Genomic DNA, 17,877 nt, shown 5'->3' on the forward strand with positions numbered 1-17,877 from the left:
GATGGCGGCTCCCTTTGAAGCATGCACCAGGGAGGAGCAACGTTCTGTCATCCATTTCTTTGGAAGTGAGGGTGTGATTCCCAGTGAAATCCATTGCAGAATGAAGATGCAATATGGTTATACGTGTTTATCGCTGCAGCAGGTGTATGACTGGAACAGGAAATTTAGAAGTGGAGTGTCCAGTGTGCCAGACGCTGCTCGCCCGGGCCAACCTCACACAGCCCACACACCAGAAATGGTTGCAGGAGTAGAGCACGTGCTCAGGGAAAACCGTCGCATTATATTGGATGAAGTAGTCTCCGAATTGAACATTAGCCATGGTTCAGCACACCATATCATTTACAACATGCTGGGGTTCCACAAAGTATCTGCAAGGTGGGTGCCGAGACAACTCACACCCGACCAGAAAGAACTACGAGTGGACGCATGTGAAGAACTTCTGCGACATTATTAAACAGAAGGTGGTGCTTTCTTACAGTGTGTAGTAACTGGGGATGAAAACTGGGTCCACTACTTTCAGCCAGAAACGAAGAGGGCAAGCAAAGAGTGGCTCCATTCAACTTCAACGAAGCCCAAAAAATTCCGCACACAGCGATCCACTGGAAAAGTGATGCTGACGCTCTTGGGGGATAGCCGAGGCCTACTTGTAGAGCATTACATGCCCAGAGGGACCACAGTCACCAGTGCATCATACTGCAACCTCCTTAAAAATAATCTCAAACGAGCAATCAGATCAAAACTTCATGAACTACTCGCTACCGGTGTTTTGCTGCAGCATGACAATGTTCAGCCCCATACTGCCCGCGCTACAGCTGCAACAATCGAGGACATGCATTTTGAGCGTCTTCCTCATCCACCCTACTTGCCAGACCTCGCCCCTTCGGATTACCACATCCTTGGGCCACTTAAAGAGACGCTTGGTGAAACCACTTTCCTATCCAACGAAGACGTCCAAGAGACAGTGCACGAATGCCGACACAAGCAGCCAAAAGATGGGGTTTTTTTTGAGAGGAATCCAGGCATCAGTAAAACGCTGGAAAAAAAAATGCATTGAACGCAATGGAGATTATGTTGAAAATTTACACAGTTGTTCCACAAGTACATGCAATAAACAATTTGCGAAAAAATATTTTATGGTTACTTATTGACTGGCCCTCGTAGAAGGTGAGGCCATCCATGCCAAGCATTGAGCTTTCCTGCACAGGTACTTTCAGCGATTGGCAGAGCGTTTTGAGGGCCAGATGCAGCAGTACAAGAAGCAAATTGAGGAGATGGAGAGTCATATCTCTCTCCAAGCCAACTCTCTGCGTATGACTCCACAAGGTAAGACAGGGACACAGAACCTGGCGTTTTTGGTAATGTCCTCATTTTCGGTGACCTCTTCAGCCAGGCTCCTGCCCGCTTTGGGTGCAATTTTCAGAAGGGAGCAATCAGAACAATTTATTTTTAGTGTTATTAATGTGACTGGTTTTGGCAAAATTCGTTTTAAGAATCCAAATGTTCTGTTATTCTCTTTCAGCAATACGTCATGTTTAAAAACAAATTGTGGAGTTGCCTGTCTTTTGTTTTGCATTTGAAACTGTATGACCTCATGAAGCCGAAAACACCCTTTCACAAGCATATACACATTCGCTTTCTTTCAAATCATTTGATTTGGATGCTGTGAGCAAGTTCCTTCAGGGAGGATAAATATCCCCGACACTGTGATGGCAGTCCAGTGGAGTGTAACAGCATTTGAAGATGTGAAACACCAAAGTGGGTCAACTCTTCACCAATCTCGCTTAGTGCTCCTAAACTTCTAATGATTAAACTATCTTGCTGCAATTTCTGGTAACACAGGATTCACAAAATGCAAATTTTGTTTCGTTTTTCATTCATTAAAAAGTTGACAAACCACCCCCCCACTTCCCCACCCTTTACCCCCAAATGTGATATTGACTGACATAGCTTGGCTTATCTGCTTGCCTACCGCCTACCCCAAGCATAGCCTCTTTTGTGGGGGGGTGGTTTTTGATTGAGGCCAAAACCTCAAGCTAACCCATCTCCAGTGGAATTCAATGATTTTATATGACTTGTCCTTGCTTCTTTGAGTCAGTGTGCGATGTAGGATCCAAGTGCTGCATAATGCCCCCGAATGTGATTGTACTTTCAGATTTCTCCCAGGCATTGAAGAAGCTCTATGAGACCTTTGTGGCTCTGGCTGGGAATCTGCAGGTCATCCACGAGTCAGTCAAGGTAGCGTTGGTTGCAAAAGCAATGTCTGCACCTAAGCAGCTTCTGTCTGAATTACATCTAATTGTTCTGTTCTGATTTGGTGACAGCCTATGATTATGTAGATTACATATGAGAGTCATGTATTTATTTGGACCTCCCTCACCCTGCCTCCCCCTCTCCCCCACTCCCCTCCTCCCAACTAACTTCCTTAGGAGCCAATTACCCTTTTCTATCCCTCAACTTAACTATCTCTCCACAAGCTCTCTTCATGTCTTTACAATACCCCACGCTCCCTTGTCTTTGTTATTTTATTCTATACACAGTCGAGGCTCATGGAAGAGCTAGCACATTGAATGGATCAGTACGTAACGGACAAAAACAGGACACAAAACACGCATGCGTGGAGAAGGAAACTCCAATGAGAGAAAACTATGAAATTAAGAGGGATTTTGGTGGGGCTAATGAGGGTAGAAAAGATCACGGTTTTATATTGGGGATGATCTGAGACGATGGCGAACAGCTGTCTTGAAGACTTGGAGGGAAGAATGAGATTGTAGAGGATGTGGAAGTTGATTCCAAAGGTGGGAAGGAAGAGGAACAAATGGAGGAGTTGAGCAGTGATTCTGGATTTAGGTAGTTTTACCAGAAGATGGTTAATGGTGGACCGTGTGAGCCCTGCAGAAACCTGTGGTGGACATAGCATGCAAAGAGCAGAGGGTGCAAGACTAGACCAGAATCAAGCTAATATATAATTTTAAATTATTTCATGGACTTTTAAAAGGCAAATTGTGTTGCACTCCGAGTTTCACTCAGAGCCAAAGCTCTGAGCTACTTTCATAACCATTTTGCAGTGGGTGGTATAAGTTTGGGTGGCAGAGGTTTAATTTGCCTTAATAGAGTGTAGAATATCCTGCTTGCAAAGTAAAATTTGGCATCAACATTGTTCATGCTTGGTAGTCACTTGATGGACAGACGTATCCAGGTCGTGGTTAATTGCCAAACATCCAAACCAACTCCAATTGATGCATCAGTACTTCAAGGATCAATTCTTGGGCACACCTTGTTTCTAGTGTACATTAACAATCTGTGTAATAGCCTGCATAACCCTACCTGCCTCGATGGTGATGACGGTACCATCTACTGCCTGCTGGATTAAGTGAATGCCACCATTTCTCTGAGCGAAGACCTACAGATGATCTATGAGTGGGAACAGAAATGGAATATCCTGTTTGCTAACAAGAAATGCAAGGTTATGTCTCTCAGTAGATGACTACCAAGTGAGCATCCTCCAGAATTCTTCATGGGTGGAAAGCCCTTGCAGCATGTACACGAGCTTCACATACTTGGAGTCAGGTTCTCCTGGAGCTTGGGTTTCCAGTCTCACGTGAACTCGATTGCCGTTAGAGCTGGACAAAGAGTGAGTGTCCTTCGCAGTATTGGTCCATACTTAGATCCGCTTGGCCGAGCCCAAGTGTACAAAGCCCATGTCTGGAGCACAATGGTATTTGCTCCCATCATATGGATGTCTGCAACTGCCATGTATCTTAAAAAGCTGGATGATGTGCAATGTCATGCTGTACGTATCATCAAGGCCCCCTCTACCGGAATTGAATATTGATCCCTACCACACAGGAGAACTGTAGCAGGTCTGGGTCTGATGTCCAGACTGCACACAGAAGTTGTTCCAGCACTTCTGAAGACCATGCTACCTCCATCATGGATTATATCAAAGTTCACCAGAGCTCGTGCTTCCTTTGGAAGTTATGCTCTGCAGTGTCTTACTGGCAAGACAGAGTGGTCACTGGTCACTTGTTCAGTATGACCGCTCCTATATGGCTGCATAAATATCAGTGTAGATCAATTTACCAGATGCCACTGTAGGTTACCCGCCAACATCCGGGATCAAGGCTTTCTGCTCTGGAACACACAAATATCTTGGTCTACTACAGTGTACTTAGGATGATGTTGTTTTGTATGTACGATTCGATCACCTTGTTTTTCTTTTTTTTATTATTATTATTATAATTATTATTATCTATATATTAATACTGAAGGACCAATTTTGTGCTCCTCCTCGCGGTCGCGTCACGTTTTTCTCAGGACTGTGACCTGAGAAGTTTTGACACGGTGTTTGTACGTCAAAGTAGACACGTGCACAAATCAGGGGACTTCTTCACAAGGAATAGTGCACACCAAAAATTTCGTGTACAAGGACGTTTTGTAGGCCTTATTAGGTAAGGCCATGGAGTACATCGACTGGGATCCGGCTCTTACAAGAGCCGCCACTGGTTGTCATATTGGGCTCATGGAACGGAATCCGTCTGTGACGGGGTTTTGGCTACTTATTATTATTCTCTTATTTGTATTTTTGATACTCTGAGCTTTTGTGGTACAGGTAGGCACTGGTTTTGTTTTTTGCAGTGCCATTCCTAAAATTAAAATAAATTCTTGTTTCCCCATCATTTCAAAAGTGAATGTTGAGCTTTTCAAATGCAGCGCGGGAAGCAGCCACCATAAACGTGAGACAAACGAATGCACGCATGGACACCATGGTTTGCATAATACAGTGGTTTTCAAACTTTTTTTAGTGGCGACCCAATTTCAGAACCTCTCTACATCGCGTGACCCAAAAGATTCAAAACCCAATTCATAATATATAAGATAAGATTTCATATGACACAAGAACATTTACTGTTTACTTTATTCACTATCGTCATGTTTTCATAGACAAGTAAACGGAGAATAGCCGACAGTATCAAAATAATACAGTTGAATGATTCAGAAGTTTAGTCCGAATGACATTTAGATATATCAGTGAGAAGGATGAACCTGTTTTTCAGAAACCAACTTCTCTATTCGTGGAGAAGTAGATGACAATGCCAGGATCATATAATGCTCCATTTCTAGGTGATTTCTGTACTTTGTTTTAATCACCACCATGGTGGAGAACGACTGCTCACAAAAGTATGATGAAGGATATGGCATGAGAACCTCAATAGCGAGCCGTGACAGGGTCGGGTACGATGGCAGCATTTTTCACCAGAATGTCGACAACGAATTCGTCCGCGCAAGAGCCTGCACTCCTGAATCCTGCTGGAGCTGTACAAGCTCTTCCTGCGCTGTATCATCTTCATCAGCAATCGAGTCCAGTGGAGCCATGAAAGGGTCCCGAACCACAGAAAAGGACTGCACATCCAGCTCAGGGAAATAGTGCTCGAACTGTTCAATGAGCGACCGAAGGTGACGTGCTATCTCCCCAGAAAGACTGTCGAGCTCAGTATCATCGTACTGGCAGGTTGTTAGATGCTCCACCAGACGGGGGGGGGGGGGGGGAAAGGCTGAAGCGCTTAACAGCTGCTTTGTCTGCCAGTAATTTTAGAGTCGCCAGAAATCCGTTCATTTTGTCATGAAAAATAATGAGGTTGGCGTCTTTGCCTTGGAGGGAGCGGTTGAGGACATTGAGATGTTCAACGATGTCAACGAGATAGCACAGTTCTGACAGCCAAGAGTCTGACTCAAGCAACGCTACCCATGCCGTTTTAACTTGTGTGCGTAGGAACTCCTTCAGTTCATCTTTGAGCTCGTAAACGCGTAGAAGAAGGTTTCCTCAAGATAACCATCTGATTTAAGTGTAGAATAGTAAATTCTTATGGTCGGCGTCCATCTCCTGGCAGAATAGCCTGAATAACCTAGTGTTGAGGGCACTCGATTTGATGTGATTCACCATTTTTACGACTTCTGAGAGCACGCTCTGCAAGGTTTCTGGCAAAGTACAAGAGGCGAGCGCTTCTCGGTGAATCATGCAGTGAACCATGGAGGTCTGAGGAGCCACCTCAAGCAATTTAGCCTTGAATCCAGAACGCACTCCTACCATTGCTGGCATGCCGTCTGTTGTAGAACCGAGCAACTTTCCGAAGTCCAGATCAGGGTCACAATAAAACTGTTCTACTTTCCCAAAAATGTCCGACTTTGGTGGTGGCCTCCAATGGTTTGATGAGCAGAGGCTCATCGACAAAGTTATCAGCCTTGATGAAGCGGACCCAGACGATGAGTTGCGCGTACTATGCGATATCAGTGGACTCGTCCAACTGTATGGCATGCCACGGCGATTCCTTGATCTTCTGTACGACCTGAGCCGTTACGTCCAAACTCATATCTTCAATTCTGCGTTGGATGGTGTTGTCAGAGAGGGGTATAACTGCCAGTTTCTTCGCCGCTTCCTCCCCAACCATCAGAGATACCATGTCCTTTGCATATGGCAGCACGAGTTCTTCCGCAATGGAGTCAGGCTTTTTAGTCTTGGCAACATGGAGCGGCACTCGATACGAGGCCTCTAATGCCCGAGAATTGGTCTGATGGCATGTACCCTCTCTGTCAAGACGCGTATTCTTGAGTGCAAGAAGTTTCCTCTCAAAGAACGCTCTCTCCTTATCCTGATAAGGCGCGTTTTGTCGTCAAATGACCCTGCAACTTATTTTGTTTCAATGACTCCGAAGAAAGCACTTCGAAACAAATGACACACTGAGGCCTCTGTGCCCCACTTTTATCCACCACGTAGTAAAATCCAAGGTCCAGAAATTTATCCTGGTAAGAACGTTCTCGAGACTTGCTGGTGGCCGGTGCTGCCATCACAAATAAGGTCTCGAGTCGTACGTGGAGACGTGAATAGACGTTAATGATAGAGACAGAGTCTGAGTCTGAGAGGCCGTGGATCAAACCACTAATTTCCCGACAAAATGAACCGCCCTTCAGCGAGACCGCGCATCGGCTGGATCACATTCCAAGCGTCATGTTGCGCCGGTTCCCATGCTTTGAACGAACCGTTTATATTACATCCCGTAAAAGCAAACACTGATCGAAAATAGACAATTTTTTTTCGCTGCAAGCGGACGCCCGCGACCCCACGAAATTTGCTCGGCGACCCCACTTGGGGTCGCGCCCCGGGTTTGAAAAACCAAGGCATAATATAACAGAATAGAGTTACTTGATTCAATAAAACCACCCCCCCCACCCCTTTCGCTTCCCCCAACCCCGAGTCCTCGAGACCCCGAGCCCTCGTCGCCCTCGAGACCCCGAGCCCTCGTCGCCCCTGAGCCCTCGAAACCCCAAGCCCAAGCCCTCGTTGCCCTCGAAACCCCAAGCCCAAGCCCTCGTTGCCCTCGAAACCCCAAGCCCAAGCCCTCGTCGCCCTCGAAACTCCAAGCCCAAGCCCTCGTCGCCCTCGAAACTCCAAGCCCAAGCCCAAGCCCTCGTCGCCCTCGAAACCCCAAGCCCAAGCCCTCGTCGCCCTCGAAACCCCAAGCCCAAGCCCTCGTCGCCCTCGAAACCCCAAGCCCAAGCCCTCGTCGCCCTCGAAACCCCAAGCCCAAGCCCTCGTCGCCCTCGAAACCCCAAGCCCAAGCCCTCGTCGCCCTCGAAACCCCAAGCCCAAGCCCTCGTCGCCCTCGAAACCCCAAGCCCAAGCCCTCGTCGCCCTCGAAACCCCAAGCCCAAGCCCTCATCGCCCTCGAAACCCCAAGCCCTCGTCGCCCACGAAACCCCAAGCCCAAGCCCTCGAAACCCCAACCCCAAGCCCTCGTCGCCCTCGAAACCCCAACCACAAGCCCTCGTCGCCCTCGAAACCCCATCATCCACTCCCTTCAAACCCCAAACCCAAGTCCTCAATTCTCCCCCCCACACCATAAAGCTTCAACCCCAACTCTCTTCCCCACCCCACCTCCTTTCTATCCATTCTTTAAAGCAAGAGGGCACCCTTACATTATAACATGTTATTTCTTCATTACCTCATTGAAATGGTTTATATCTGACTGTTTCTCTTCTCCTATACACCCTAATATCATCCACCGTAATAATGACAAAACGTTTCATTCACAATCTCATGAGGTTCTGTCATCTCGCAACATGTGATGGAGGGACAGACAGACAGACAGACAGACTGACAAGCACATTATTATTTAGATATTTCTGAAAACAAGTTTATTGCAGTGATGTTTTGTTTTGATGAGTCTAACAAAAATTTCATAACATGTTCTTTCCATATACAAGCAAAAAGAAAGGCTTTGTTCTTTTTGTTCAGGCTAACATGCCTGAACTGAAAAGAAAGGCTAACATGTTCTTTTTGCTTTCGAAAAGCAAAAAGAGAGGTGGCTAAGGCCAAGGAAAAGGCATATGACGAGCTGTATGAGAAGTTGGATACAAAAGAAGGGGAAAAGGATTTATACCGATTGGCAAGACAGAGGGACCGAGCTGGGAAGGTTAGGTTAGGGCTGCAGGTTAGGGTGCTGCAGGTTAGGGTGATAAAGGACGCAAATGGGAATGTGCTGACGAGCGAGGAGAGTGTGTTGAGAAGGTGGATGGAGTACTTTGAGGAGCTGATGAATGAAGAAAATGAGAGAGAGAGAAGGTTGGAAGAGGTGGAGATAGTGAATCTGGAAGTGGGGTGGATCAGTAAGGATGAAGTGAGGACTGCTATGAAGAGGATGAAAAGTGGAAAGGCGGTTGGCCCAGATGGTATACCAGTGGAGGCATGGAAGTGCTTAGGAGAGATGGCAGTGGGGTTGTTAACCAGATTGTTTAATAAAGTCTTGGAAAGTGAGAGGATGCCGGAGGAGTGGAGATTAAGTGTGCTGGTTCCGATTTTCAAGAATAAAGGTGATGTGCAGAGCTGTGGAAATTACAGAGGGATAAAGTTGTTAAGCCACACCATGAAGTTGTGGGAAAGAGTAGTGGAAGCTCGGTTGAGAGGAGAGGTGATGATCTGTGAGCAGCAATATGGGTTTATGCCAGGAAAGAGCACCACTGATGCGATGTTTGCTTTGAGAATGTTGATGGAGAAGTATAGGGAAGGCCAGAAAGAGTTACATTGTGTGTTTGTGGATTTAGAGAAAGCTTATGATAGGGTGCCAAGAGAGGAGTTGTGGTATTGTATGAGGAAGTCGGGAGTGGTGGAGAAGTATGTGAGGATCGTGCAGGATATGTATGAGGACAGTGTGACAGCGGTGAGGTGTGCGGTAGGAATGACGGACCGGTTTAAGGTTAAAGTGGGATTGCACCAAGGATCGACTCTGAGCCCTTTCCTGTTTGCAATGGTGATGGACAGGTTGACGGACGAGATCAGACTGGAGTCTCCATGGACCATGATGTTCGCGGATGACATCATGATCTGTAGGGAGAGTAGGGAGCAGGCTGAATCGAGCCTTGAGAGGTGGAGGTACGCACTGGAGAGAAGGGGAATGTTAGTCAGTAGGAGTAAGACGGAGTACATGTGCGTAAATGAGAGGGAGGGTGGTGGTATGGTGCAGTTGCAAGGAGTTGAGGTGGGGAAGGTGGATTGGTTTAAATACTTGGGATCAACTGTCCAAAGTAACGGAGAGTGTGGGAGAGAAGTGAAAAAGAGAGTGCAGGCAGGATGGAGTGGGTGGAGAAGAGTTGCAGGAGTGATTTGTGACAGAAGGGTAGCTGCAAGAGTGAAGGGGAAAGTATACAAGACGGTAGTGAGACCAGCTATGTTGTATGGTTTGGAGGCGGTGGCGCTAACAGAAAGACAGGAAGCAGAGCTTGAGGTGGCAGAGTTAAAGATGCTGCGATTCTCGTTGGGAGTGACGAGGATGGATAGGATAAGAAATGAGTGTATTAGAGGGACAGCGCAGGTGGGACGGTTTGGAAACAAAGTGAGAGAGGCGAGATTGAGATGGTTTGGACATGTGCACAGGAGGGAAACGGAGTATATCGGGAGAAGGATGTTGAAGATGGAGCCGCCAGGCAGGAGGAGAAGAGGGAGGCCAAAGAAGAGGTTCATGGATGCAGTGAGGGCGGACATGCGGGTGGTTGGAGTGTCAATGGAAGATGTGGAGGATAGAGCGAAATGGAGACAGTTGGTCCGCTGTGGCGACCCCTAACGGGAGCAAGCCGAAAGAGGAAGAAGAAGAAGTTCTTTCCATATACAAGTTATTTATAACTGTGATGTATATCTTCTCCTTCCATTTTGCTTTGCTCCCTCCTCCTACAGAGACAAAAGGGGCAATTCCTGAGCCTACGTAAGGCACGCTTCGGCGATTCCACCGATATTTTTGCCGCTCGGCAGCAAGCGGAGAAGCAGAGTCGCTCCGTTCCCAGTGTCCTCACGGGCCCTATGCCCTTCAGTGCTATCCACAACCCAGCTGCACTCGCCCTTGCGGCCTCGCTTGCACAGCAGCAAGTCCCTTTGGCTTCTCAGGCACAAGGTGCAGAATGCATGAGGTTCTTAGTGGATGAGTGCGAAAGCATGTTATATAGAGAAGGCAAATAGCAAAAGAACCGGGAAAACGAATGTTCATTTTGTCCAAACGGCACCAAATTCTCAACTGCTGATGGTTATTCAATTTGCTTTGACTTCGAATGTCTTCCTTATTGTTTCGTTTTGAGAAAGAGTACTTATTGTTTAGTACTTATAACAGCTTGGGGAACTCGATTCCACGGCGCATACAGGTTGTGCTGGCAGCATGTGGTGGCCCAATGCCCTATTGGTAACTTTACATTGGTGTTTACGTTTTTTATTTTTGTCCATGACCTATACATGAGCAAGACTAGTTCTTCATTCTACAATTACAATTTTTGGTCTATCCCTTCTCAAGTTCTTTTGAAACTCGTCTTGCCTTGTGGTGGTGGTGGTGATTAACATGAGCCCTTTCAAATTTGAGAACGAATTTCTCATTGGATTTTGAACAAATGTTAGAAATCGGAAATGACATCATACGGGAGATGTAGTTTGGCCACACCGTACATCGTTGTTTGAACAAATTTCTGCTGCAGTCATTTTATGTCCTTTACTCTCAAGCTGATGCGTGCTGGGTGAAAATGGCACTTTTTTGTGTGATTTCTGCAGGTTCTTTGCTTGGATCTTCCTTGGGTATTGGATCCACCATTGGAACTGGGTTTGGTGGGTTTGGAGCTGCAAAGCCCGTTGGCAGTCTGAGCGCAGGTACGAATCCCTTTCCTCATTTCACTTGTCACAAGACACAGCACCACATAATTGGCTGGCTTGGGAGGCTTTTGGTAGAGAAACCAACACGATGTATGAGATTTGAAGTTGGGATTTCGCGATCACGAGCCGTGTACTAAATGCTCCATCATTCGACAATATAGACACCTTTCGAAATATTGCATTAGGCGAGCGATTGATCAAGTTGCAATGATGATTATGAGCTGAACCACACTCTTTACAGAGTGTTGGTTCTTGACAAGGGTTATGCTGGGTGGTTTGTCATTGCGTTCCCAGCAGTCAATCAGGGCAGGGAATTTTGATTTTGTTCAGAGTGCTGGCAATAGCTCACCTCCTGTTTGTGAAGGACGTCATGGAATCTTTCACGTCCAACAGCTAATGCTGGCAGACTGGACGCCCAGTTTTAATATTCATCAAAGGGACCACACACACACACACATCGATACCTCGCCCTATATGCAAAACAGGAGTACAGTTTATAGCTCGGCCAAGATTCAATCCCAGGTTAGACAGCTCGGAGGCAAGTGTGCATACCTCGAAGCTATCCTGCCAGCCAGTCATGATAGTTTGTATATTAGAAATAGTTCTATGGAGTGTCGAGCTTGCTTGGTCTTCTCTTTGCATGTCTCACCTTGTGTTATCGCTCTTCTTTTCGTTTTTTTTTTCTTTTTTTACTCCGGTAATAATGCAAGTGTCAGGTTTGTTTTTGACATCTAAAATCTATGTAATAAAACTGAAAAAACATTCTGTATGTCAACTGCAATGTGTAGCATATAAAACCACCTTGCGTGGTGGCGGTGATGGGGGAGGCCAGCTGTGGAGATGACTTGCAATTTTTCATTACAATTGTTCTTCCCATGGCTATGAGCAGATGTGGCAGTCCAGAGGTGTGCATTAAACTTCGGCAGGCCTTGGCATAAGTATCTCTCTCACACAGCAACAGTTAGCCTCAAGAACTATGTGAGCAAAGCCATCGTACTTGACATTTCCCAGGAAGAAGTGGTTGCGAAACCGCATTGCTATGTTACCTTGTGCCTACTTAAAGTCCCTTTACGCTGGATTTTATTGCTCTCCATCTGGAGACATTCTTGCACAATTTATCTGTGTAACTTTAACAAAATCGATTTTTGACCTTTTTTTTTCTCTTTCGCCTTTGCTTCCCTTGCCTCAAACGCCCCTACTCCCCTCCCCCCTCCTGCTATAGGGTTTGGGGCTACAAGTGGAACCTCAACTGGTTTTAGTTTTGGCAACCCAGGCATGGCACAGTCTGCTGGCCTGACATTCAATACAACTTCCAACACCCCTTCCCTCAGCCTTGCGTCCGTACAACCTCTGCAGCTTAAAAAGCCACCACCGGGTAACAAGCGAGGGAAGAAGTGATCCGGTTGTAGCAGCGTGGAGGACGGCGGTTTGGGAGCGACGGTGTAAAACCTTTTAAGATTCATTCTCACAACAAGGAGTTGCAATGCCGTTTAATGTCAGACCGAAGAATATAACGTGTACCATTTTTGCACAAATGTTCTCAATTGCCAACTGCCAACCTTGAGTCCTGCTATTGAGCAGCCAAACCGGAGTACCTGTTTGCAGACTCATCTCTCTCTAGTTTGCCAGTGCACCACCAATTCCATGTTTAATTGAAATCCTCTCCCCTAATCATCTCATGCAATGCAAGACTTGTGGGAATGTGAGCCTCACGCAAATTTTCGATGCTGTTGGGGGTGGTTGCTAAAGAAAAGGGAAGGTGAGAAAGAAAACTAGCCTGCACGGTTAGGAAGGTTATAAAGTGTGTTTGGAGGTGGGGAGGAAGGTGGGGGGAGGAAGAAAAGTGGTGTCTAAGTTTTCGGGGAGAGGAGATGGGGATTCCTTAATTTTTGCATAACTCTTGTGCCGATTACGCTTTTGATTGGCCATGTTAGTTTATTTGATTTTGATAGCTAATTCATTTTCCAATCCCTCCCATTTTATCCCACATCTGAGTCGCCAGAACAGAGTGTGTGAACAAGCTCCAGTTAGAATAATAAAACGGTGCAGAAAAAGTTGAGTCGAAATGTTAAAAATAAATACTTAAATGTTTTTGTGTCCAGGGTTAGTTCTTTGGCAAAGCAAGTCAAAATAGCAATTTTTCACATTTGCTTCACAAGGGCATCAGATAAGCCTTGCCTTTCTGTTGTACGTGTATTGACTATGCAAATATTAAAAAATTTAATGTTGCGGCTTTAATGAGTGAAAGTTGCATACTGTTTGCATTGAATTGTGTGGTTGTTTATCAATATATATGATTTTTTGGAGATGTATATATATATATATATATATATATATATATATATATATATATATATATATATATATATATATATATATATATATTTTTTTTTTTCGTTTTTCCAAGTATGGGAAATTGAAAGCTAAACTTTTAGGCCGGCAGCCCACATCGCGTGCGATGCATCCCCCCCCCCCCCGCAACAAATTGCCACTGAATCATTTTTAAGCCTTGGGGTGTACTCAACCCCATATCAAGTGGTAACAGTAAAATAACTCATTCCCACTATGATTTTTCAGACTATTTCTAACACCGCCCTATGTATCCATATTTTTCATTAAAATGACATCCGCGAATGACTAAAATGTTCAGTTTCTTCAAGTCACTGTAATCATATATATGGGCCCAAATGGCCTTGTAATATACCTAATGAAATCCCATTATCTAAAAAAAAAATGAATAACCATGTCATTGTGTCACTTTTATTGTTGCACAAGTAAACTTCAACTAATGTATGTACTCTATCCCTGCTACAAAATCCGGATGAACTCTTCCCTTAAAAAATTTCTAATTGTGCTCGTTTTATTGGTAATATGCTCAACATCCACAGGTAGATGTGTCGATACCTCACATATATATATATATATATATATATATATATATATATATATATATATATATATATATATTTTTTTTTTTTTACAGCTGTTATCACTCCAATATCCAGCACAACATCAGATGCATTAAGAACATTGTGTATCATTGATGTTATATAATATCAGATAACGACCTGTCTTGCTAATACTAACAAACAAGAATGTCAATGAACAAACTAGTGCAAGTACACACACATGCCTAAGTTAGTGGGTAGAGTTCACACACCTATGTGTGAACTCTACGTGTTTGCGTGTAGTCTACACACCTAAGTCATGAGTTCACACACCTATGCCCCCCCACACACACCTATGCCCCCCCACACACACCTATGCCCCCCCCCACACAAACACACACACACACAACATTGGCAAGATCATCAGTCTTTGACATCACAGCTGTCACTATCACCATAGCTGTCACTAGTGACATCCAGGTCTAACTCTTCCTCATCTGTATCTTCAGCAGATATGTCCTGAAGATTTTTGCGGTTGGCATAATCCCTCATACCAAAGTGACTGGAGACCCTGCTTCATCATCACCCATCCATGACCTTGATGAGCTGGAGAAAGCGTTGGTCTTGCAACATTTGCCCATCATTGTATGCATAAGCAACAAAAGAATGTTCAGTTTATGGGATGCATCCATCAACGATGGAACATCAGGTTGAAACAGCTGGGATATCTGCAGTGTTGGACTTCGCCTCAGGGAGATATAGCATTCTGGAAGTGTTTCTGGTGTAGTCAGTCAGCGTCCTTTTCTTGGTCCTGGGGACAGAAGGAAGTTCTGTGCTGCCTCTATGGTCATCTCTATCACCAGCTACCTCCTGCAGCATTATACCGTTTGCCGTATGTGCAGATCCCTTTCCAGTCAAGTTATTCAATAGTTTATCAAAATTGTCAAGCTTTGAATGGAACACCGATGGAGATGATGGATTCTTGACGACTTGGTTAGACAGCAACGAAGATGATAACTCAACAGCCTCTGTCAATGCTGTTTCAAGCTCCAGAGATAAATCATAGCTTTCACAGTGGCCCAATCTGTGTATAAGGTTGATAAGTGATTTACTTCGGAACAAGTGGCGCAATGACATGACCATCTGGATATGTGTGGGCAGCTTCCATGTTCCATTTGTCAATGCTCTACAAATGTCCTGCCCTATCGATTCCACAAGTCTCTGGACCCGTGGTGTGCTAGGACTTTCCTTTTCACAAATGATGTATGACAGCAGCTTGGTCAAGGCTTCTGGAATATTGAGGAACTCGAGATCCTGAGGAACAGGTGGCCATTTCAGTTCAGGCGATTTCTCGTAAGATTCAGCAATCATGTGACGCAGCATTATCCCCACACTTTCTATGGTGTCAGTTCATCCCAACAAAAATGCTTGCTTAACAGCTGTTTTGACATCTAGTGTAGAACTGAAGATGATAGGAGACTGGAATTTCCCAGAGTTGCTCATTTCACAAAATGCTATTTGGTCAATGAACATTTTCATCAGTTTGGCTTTCAGATTTGCACTTCGATAGTTGGGATTACTGTGGGCAGTTTTACTCAGTGCTGATACATAGATGTGATGCAGAGAGGACAGTTTCACTACCTTGTTTTGTTCAAGTACACTTGTCTGGACAGTGAGGCACACAGCATCAAATGCTTTTTGATGAGCTTCAACAAGACTGCCTTGCATCTCGCATGCTACTTGATCTTCACTCCGCCATTTATCTGGTGTTTGCGTGTAGTCAATTAAGCATTTTCTGTGAGATTTTGTTTCGCAAGCAAACAAGTCATGTCCCCTAATCCGTATCAAGAGTTTCTCATCTTTCTTATTTTTGGCCATCTCTGGGACTGACTTCCATGCATCACTGGTGAATTGGCTCAAGCCTTGTGTAGTCCATGATCCCTTAACTTTAGTTGCCTTTTTTACTTCGGTTTCGCAGAATATGCAATCTGGTTTGAAAAGAATATGATCTTTTTCAGTGGAAGTTCTTCGTGTGGGTCTCTGTCCTGGTGTGGATTCTGTTCATGTGGACGATGATTGTCCAAGAAGCCAATCTAGGTTTCCAATGAACCGTGTGTAGCAATTCCAATGATACTCATGATGTGTAGCGATGTCATCTGGGATCAGATTACACTGTTCCTACATACGATAACTGGACAACTGGACGTTACTGGTTCTGCTAGTCTGCGCTACTTGATGTCACGAATTTTGTCTATTTTGACTTGAGCAGTTTTGTCATCATTGAAGAACTTGAATATGCCGTGAGAGATGCCAACAAAATGTACTACACAACATGGCTGAGTCTTTTCACGTGCTTTCTCCTTTTTCCTCTTCACAGGAGGCTCTGCGTTCTGTCCAGGATTATTCATGATGATGCTTTTTGTTCACCATATCTCTAAAAATATATTGCATTTAGCAAGTATTTAATATGCAGTGATTATGCATAGTATAAAATGGAACAGGTTACGATCAAAATTTGCTGAAATATGACTGAAATAATTACATCTGGAAAAGAAACTTAAATAAAAGTAAAATTTGAACTTATCTACAAGTCCTATGGTCTGGAACTGGACTTTTGTATTCACTATCTGCAATACTAAATCTCCACAACAAACAATAACTTCATTCATCAGTAAATTATTGTAACAATGTCAAATACCATGAAAAAAAAGTCTAACTTGATGCATTAAACAAAAGCATTCCCAAATTCACAGGATTTTGCAGCAGGAAAGGGGTATTGATTACAATGACATTTTATTTGCACAACAATAAAAGTGATACCGCAATGATATGGTTATTCTTTTTTTTTTTTTTTCTTAGATAATGGGCTTTAATTTGGTATATTACAAGGCCATTTGGGCCGATATATATATATATATATATATATATATATATATATATATATATATATATATATATATATATATATATATATATATATATATATATATATATATATATATATATATATATGTATATCCTGGTGTTGGCGCAGTGGTTCGGGCAGTGGCTTGGGATCCAAAAAGGTCCTGAGTTCAAGCCCCGTTGGGCCACTGAATTAATACACCAGGGGGTTGACTCAGCCTGTCATCCTTCCGAGGTCGGCGAAATGAGTACCAGTGTACTGGGCCGGTGTATACCCCGGTTAAAATAGGTGTACCAGATCCCTGTGTCGTAAGAGGTGACCAGGGTTGCGTCAGGAAGGGCATCCGGTGTAAAACATGTGCCAAATCACTATGCGGATCATATGGATGATCCGCTGTGGCGACCCCTAACGGGAGCAGCCGAAAGAAGAAGACACATATATATATATATATATATATATATATATATATATATATATATATATATATATATATATATATATATATATATATATATATATATATATATATATATGACGAGGTGTAAGTCGGCAGCGTGTAACTCGTCACTTCGCCTAAGTCGGCAGCGTCAAAAAGTCCCGAATTTATCTCATGTTAAATCCCTTTGAATAAAGGGTCATCCATCTGTAAGTCGTCATTTCTAAGTCGTCACTTTGTCTAAGTCGTCAGATGTTGTCCATTCCCACGTAATGGAAATTCAAGTAAATTACCACTCCTAACTCGTCACACGGAACTGCTGCCTCGTGAGAAGCCCGATTTCATGCAATCGTGATGCTCGCTCATTGGTGTACACCGCCAGTGATAGGCTATTTATAACTGCGTACACACGTTGATCGCACTGCAGGCAGGACAATGGCGACTAAGCGTAAGCTTACAACTAAAACCTACC

The 17,877-nt window shown here is 44.3% G+C and overlaps 1 protein-coding gene across 1 annotated transcript in view; it reads left to right on the forward strand.

The window, feature by feature from the left end:
* LOC147011071 (nucleoporin p58/p45-like) overlaps nucleotides 1-16,894 on the forward strand; it is a 54,357-nt gene extending 37,463 nt beyond the window's left edge. The window contains exons 10-14 of the mRNA XM_085859052.1: nucleotides 1,205-1,323; nucleotides 2,153-2,235; nucleotides 10,223-10,436; nucleotides 11,078-11,173; nucleotides 12,399-16,894. Of these exons, the coding sequence (XP_085715178.1) occupies nucleotides 1,205-1,323; nucleotides 2,153-2,235; nucleotides 10,223-10,436; nucleotides 11,078-11,173; nucleotides 12,399-12,574 (688 nt within the window). The 3' untranslated portion in view covers nucleotides 12,575-16,894. The remainder of the gene's footprint in view (nucleotides 1-1,204; nucleotides 1,324-2,152; nucleotides 2,236-10,222; nucleotides 10,437-11,077; nucleotides 11,174-12,398) is intronic.
* The last annotated feature ends 983 nt before the right edge of the window (nucleotides 16,895-17,877 follow it).

Source organism: Eptatretus burgeri, chromosome 16 (genome assembly GCF_056783735.1).
Source record: "Eptatretus burgeri isolate ZD-2024b chromosome 16, Ebu_testis_v1, whole genome shotgun sequence".
NCBI lineage: Eukaryota > Metazoa > Chordata > Myxini > Myxiniformes > Myxinidae > Eptatretus > Eptatretus burgeri.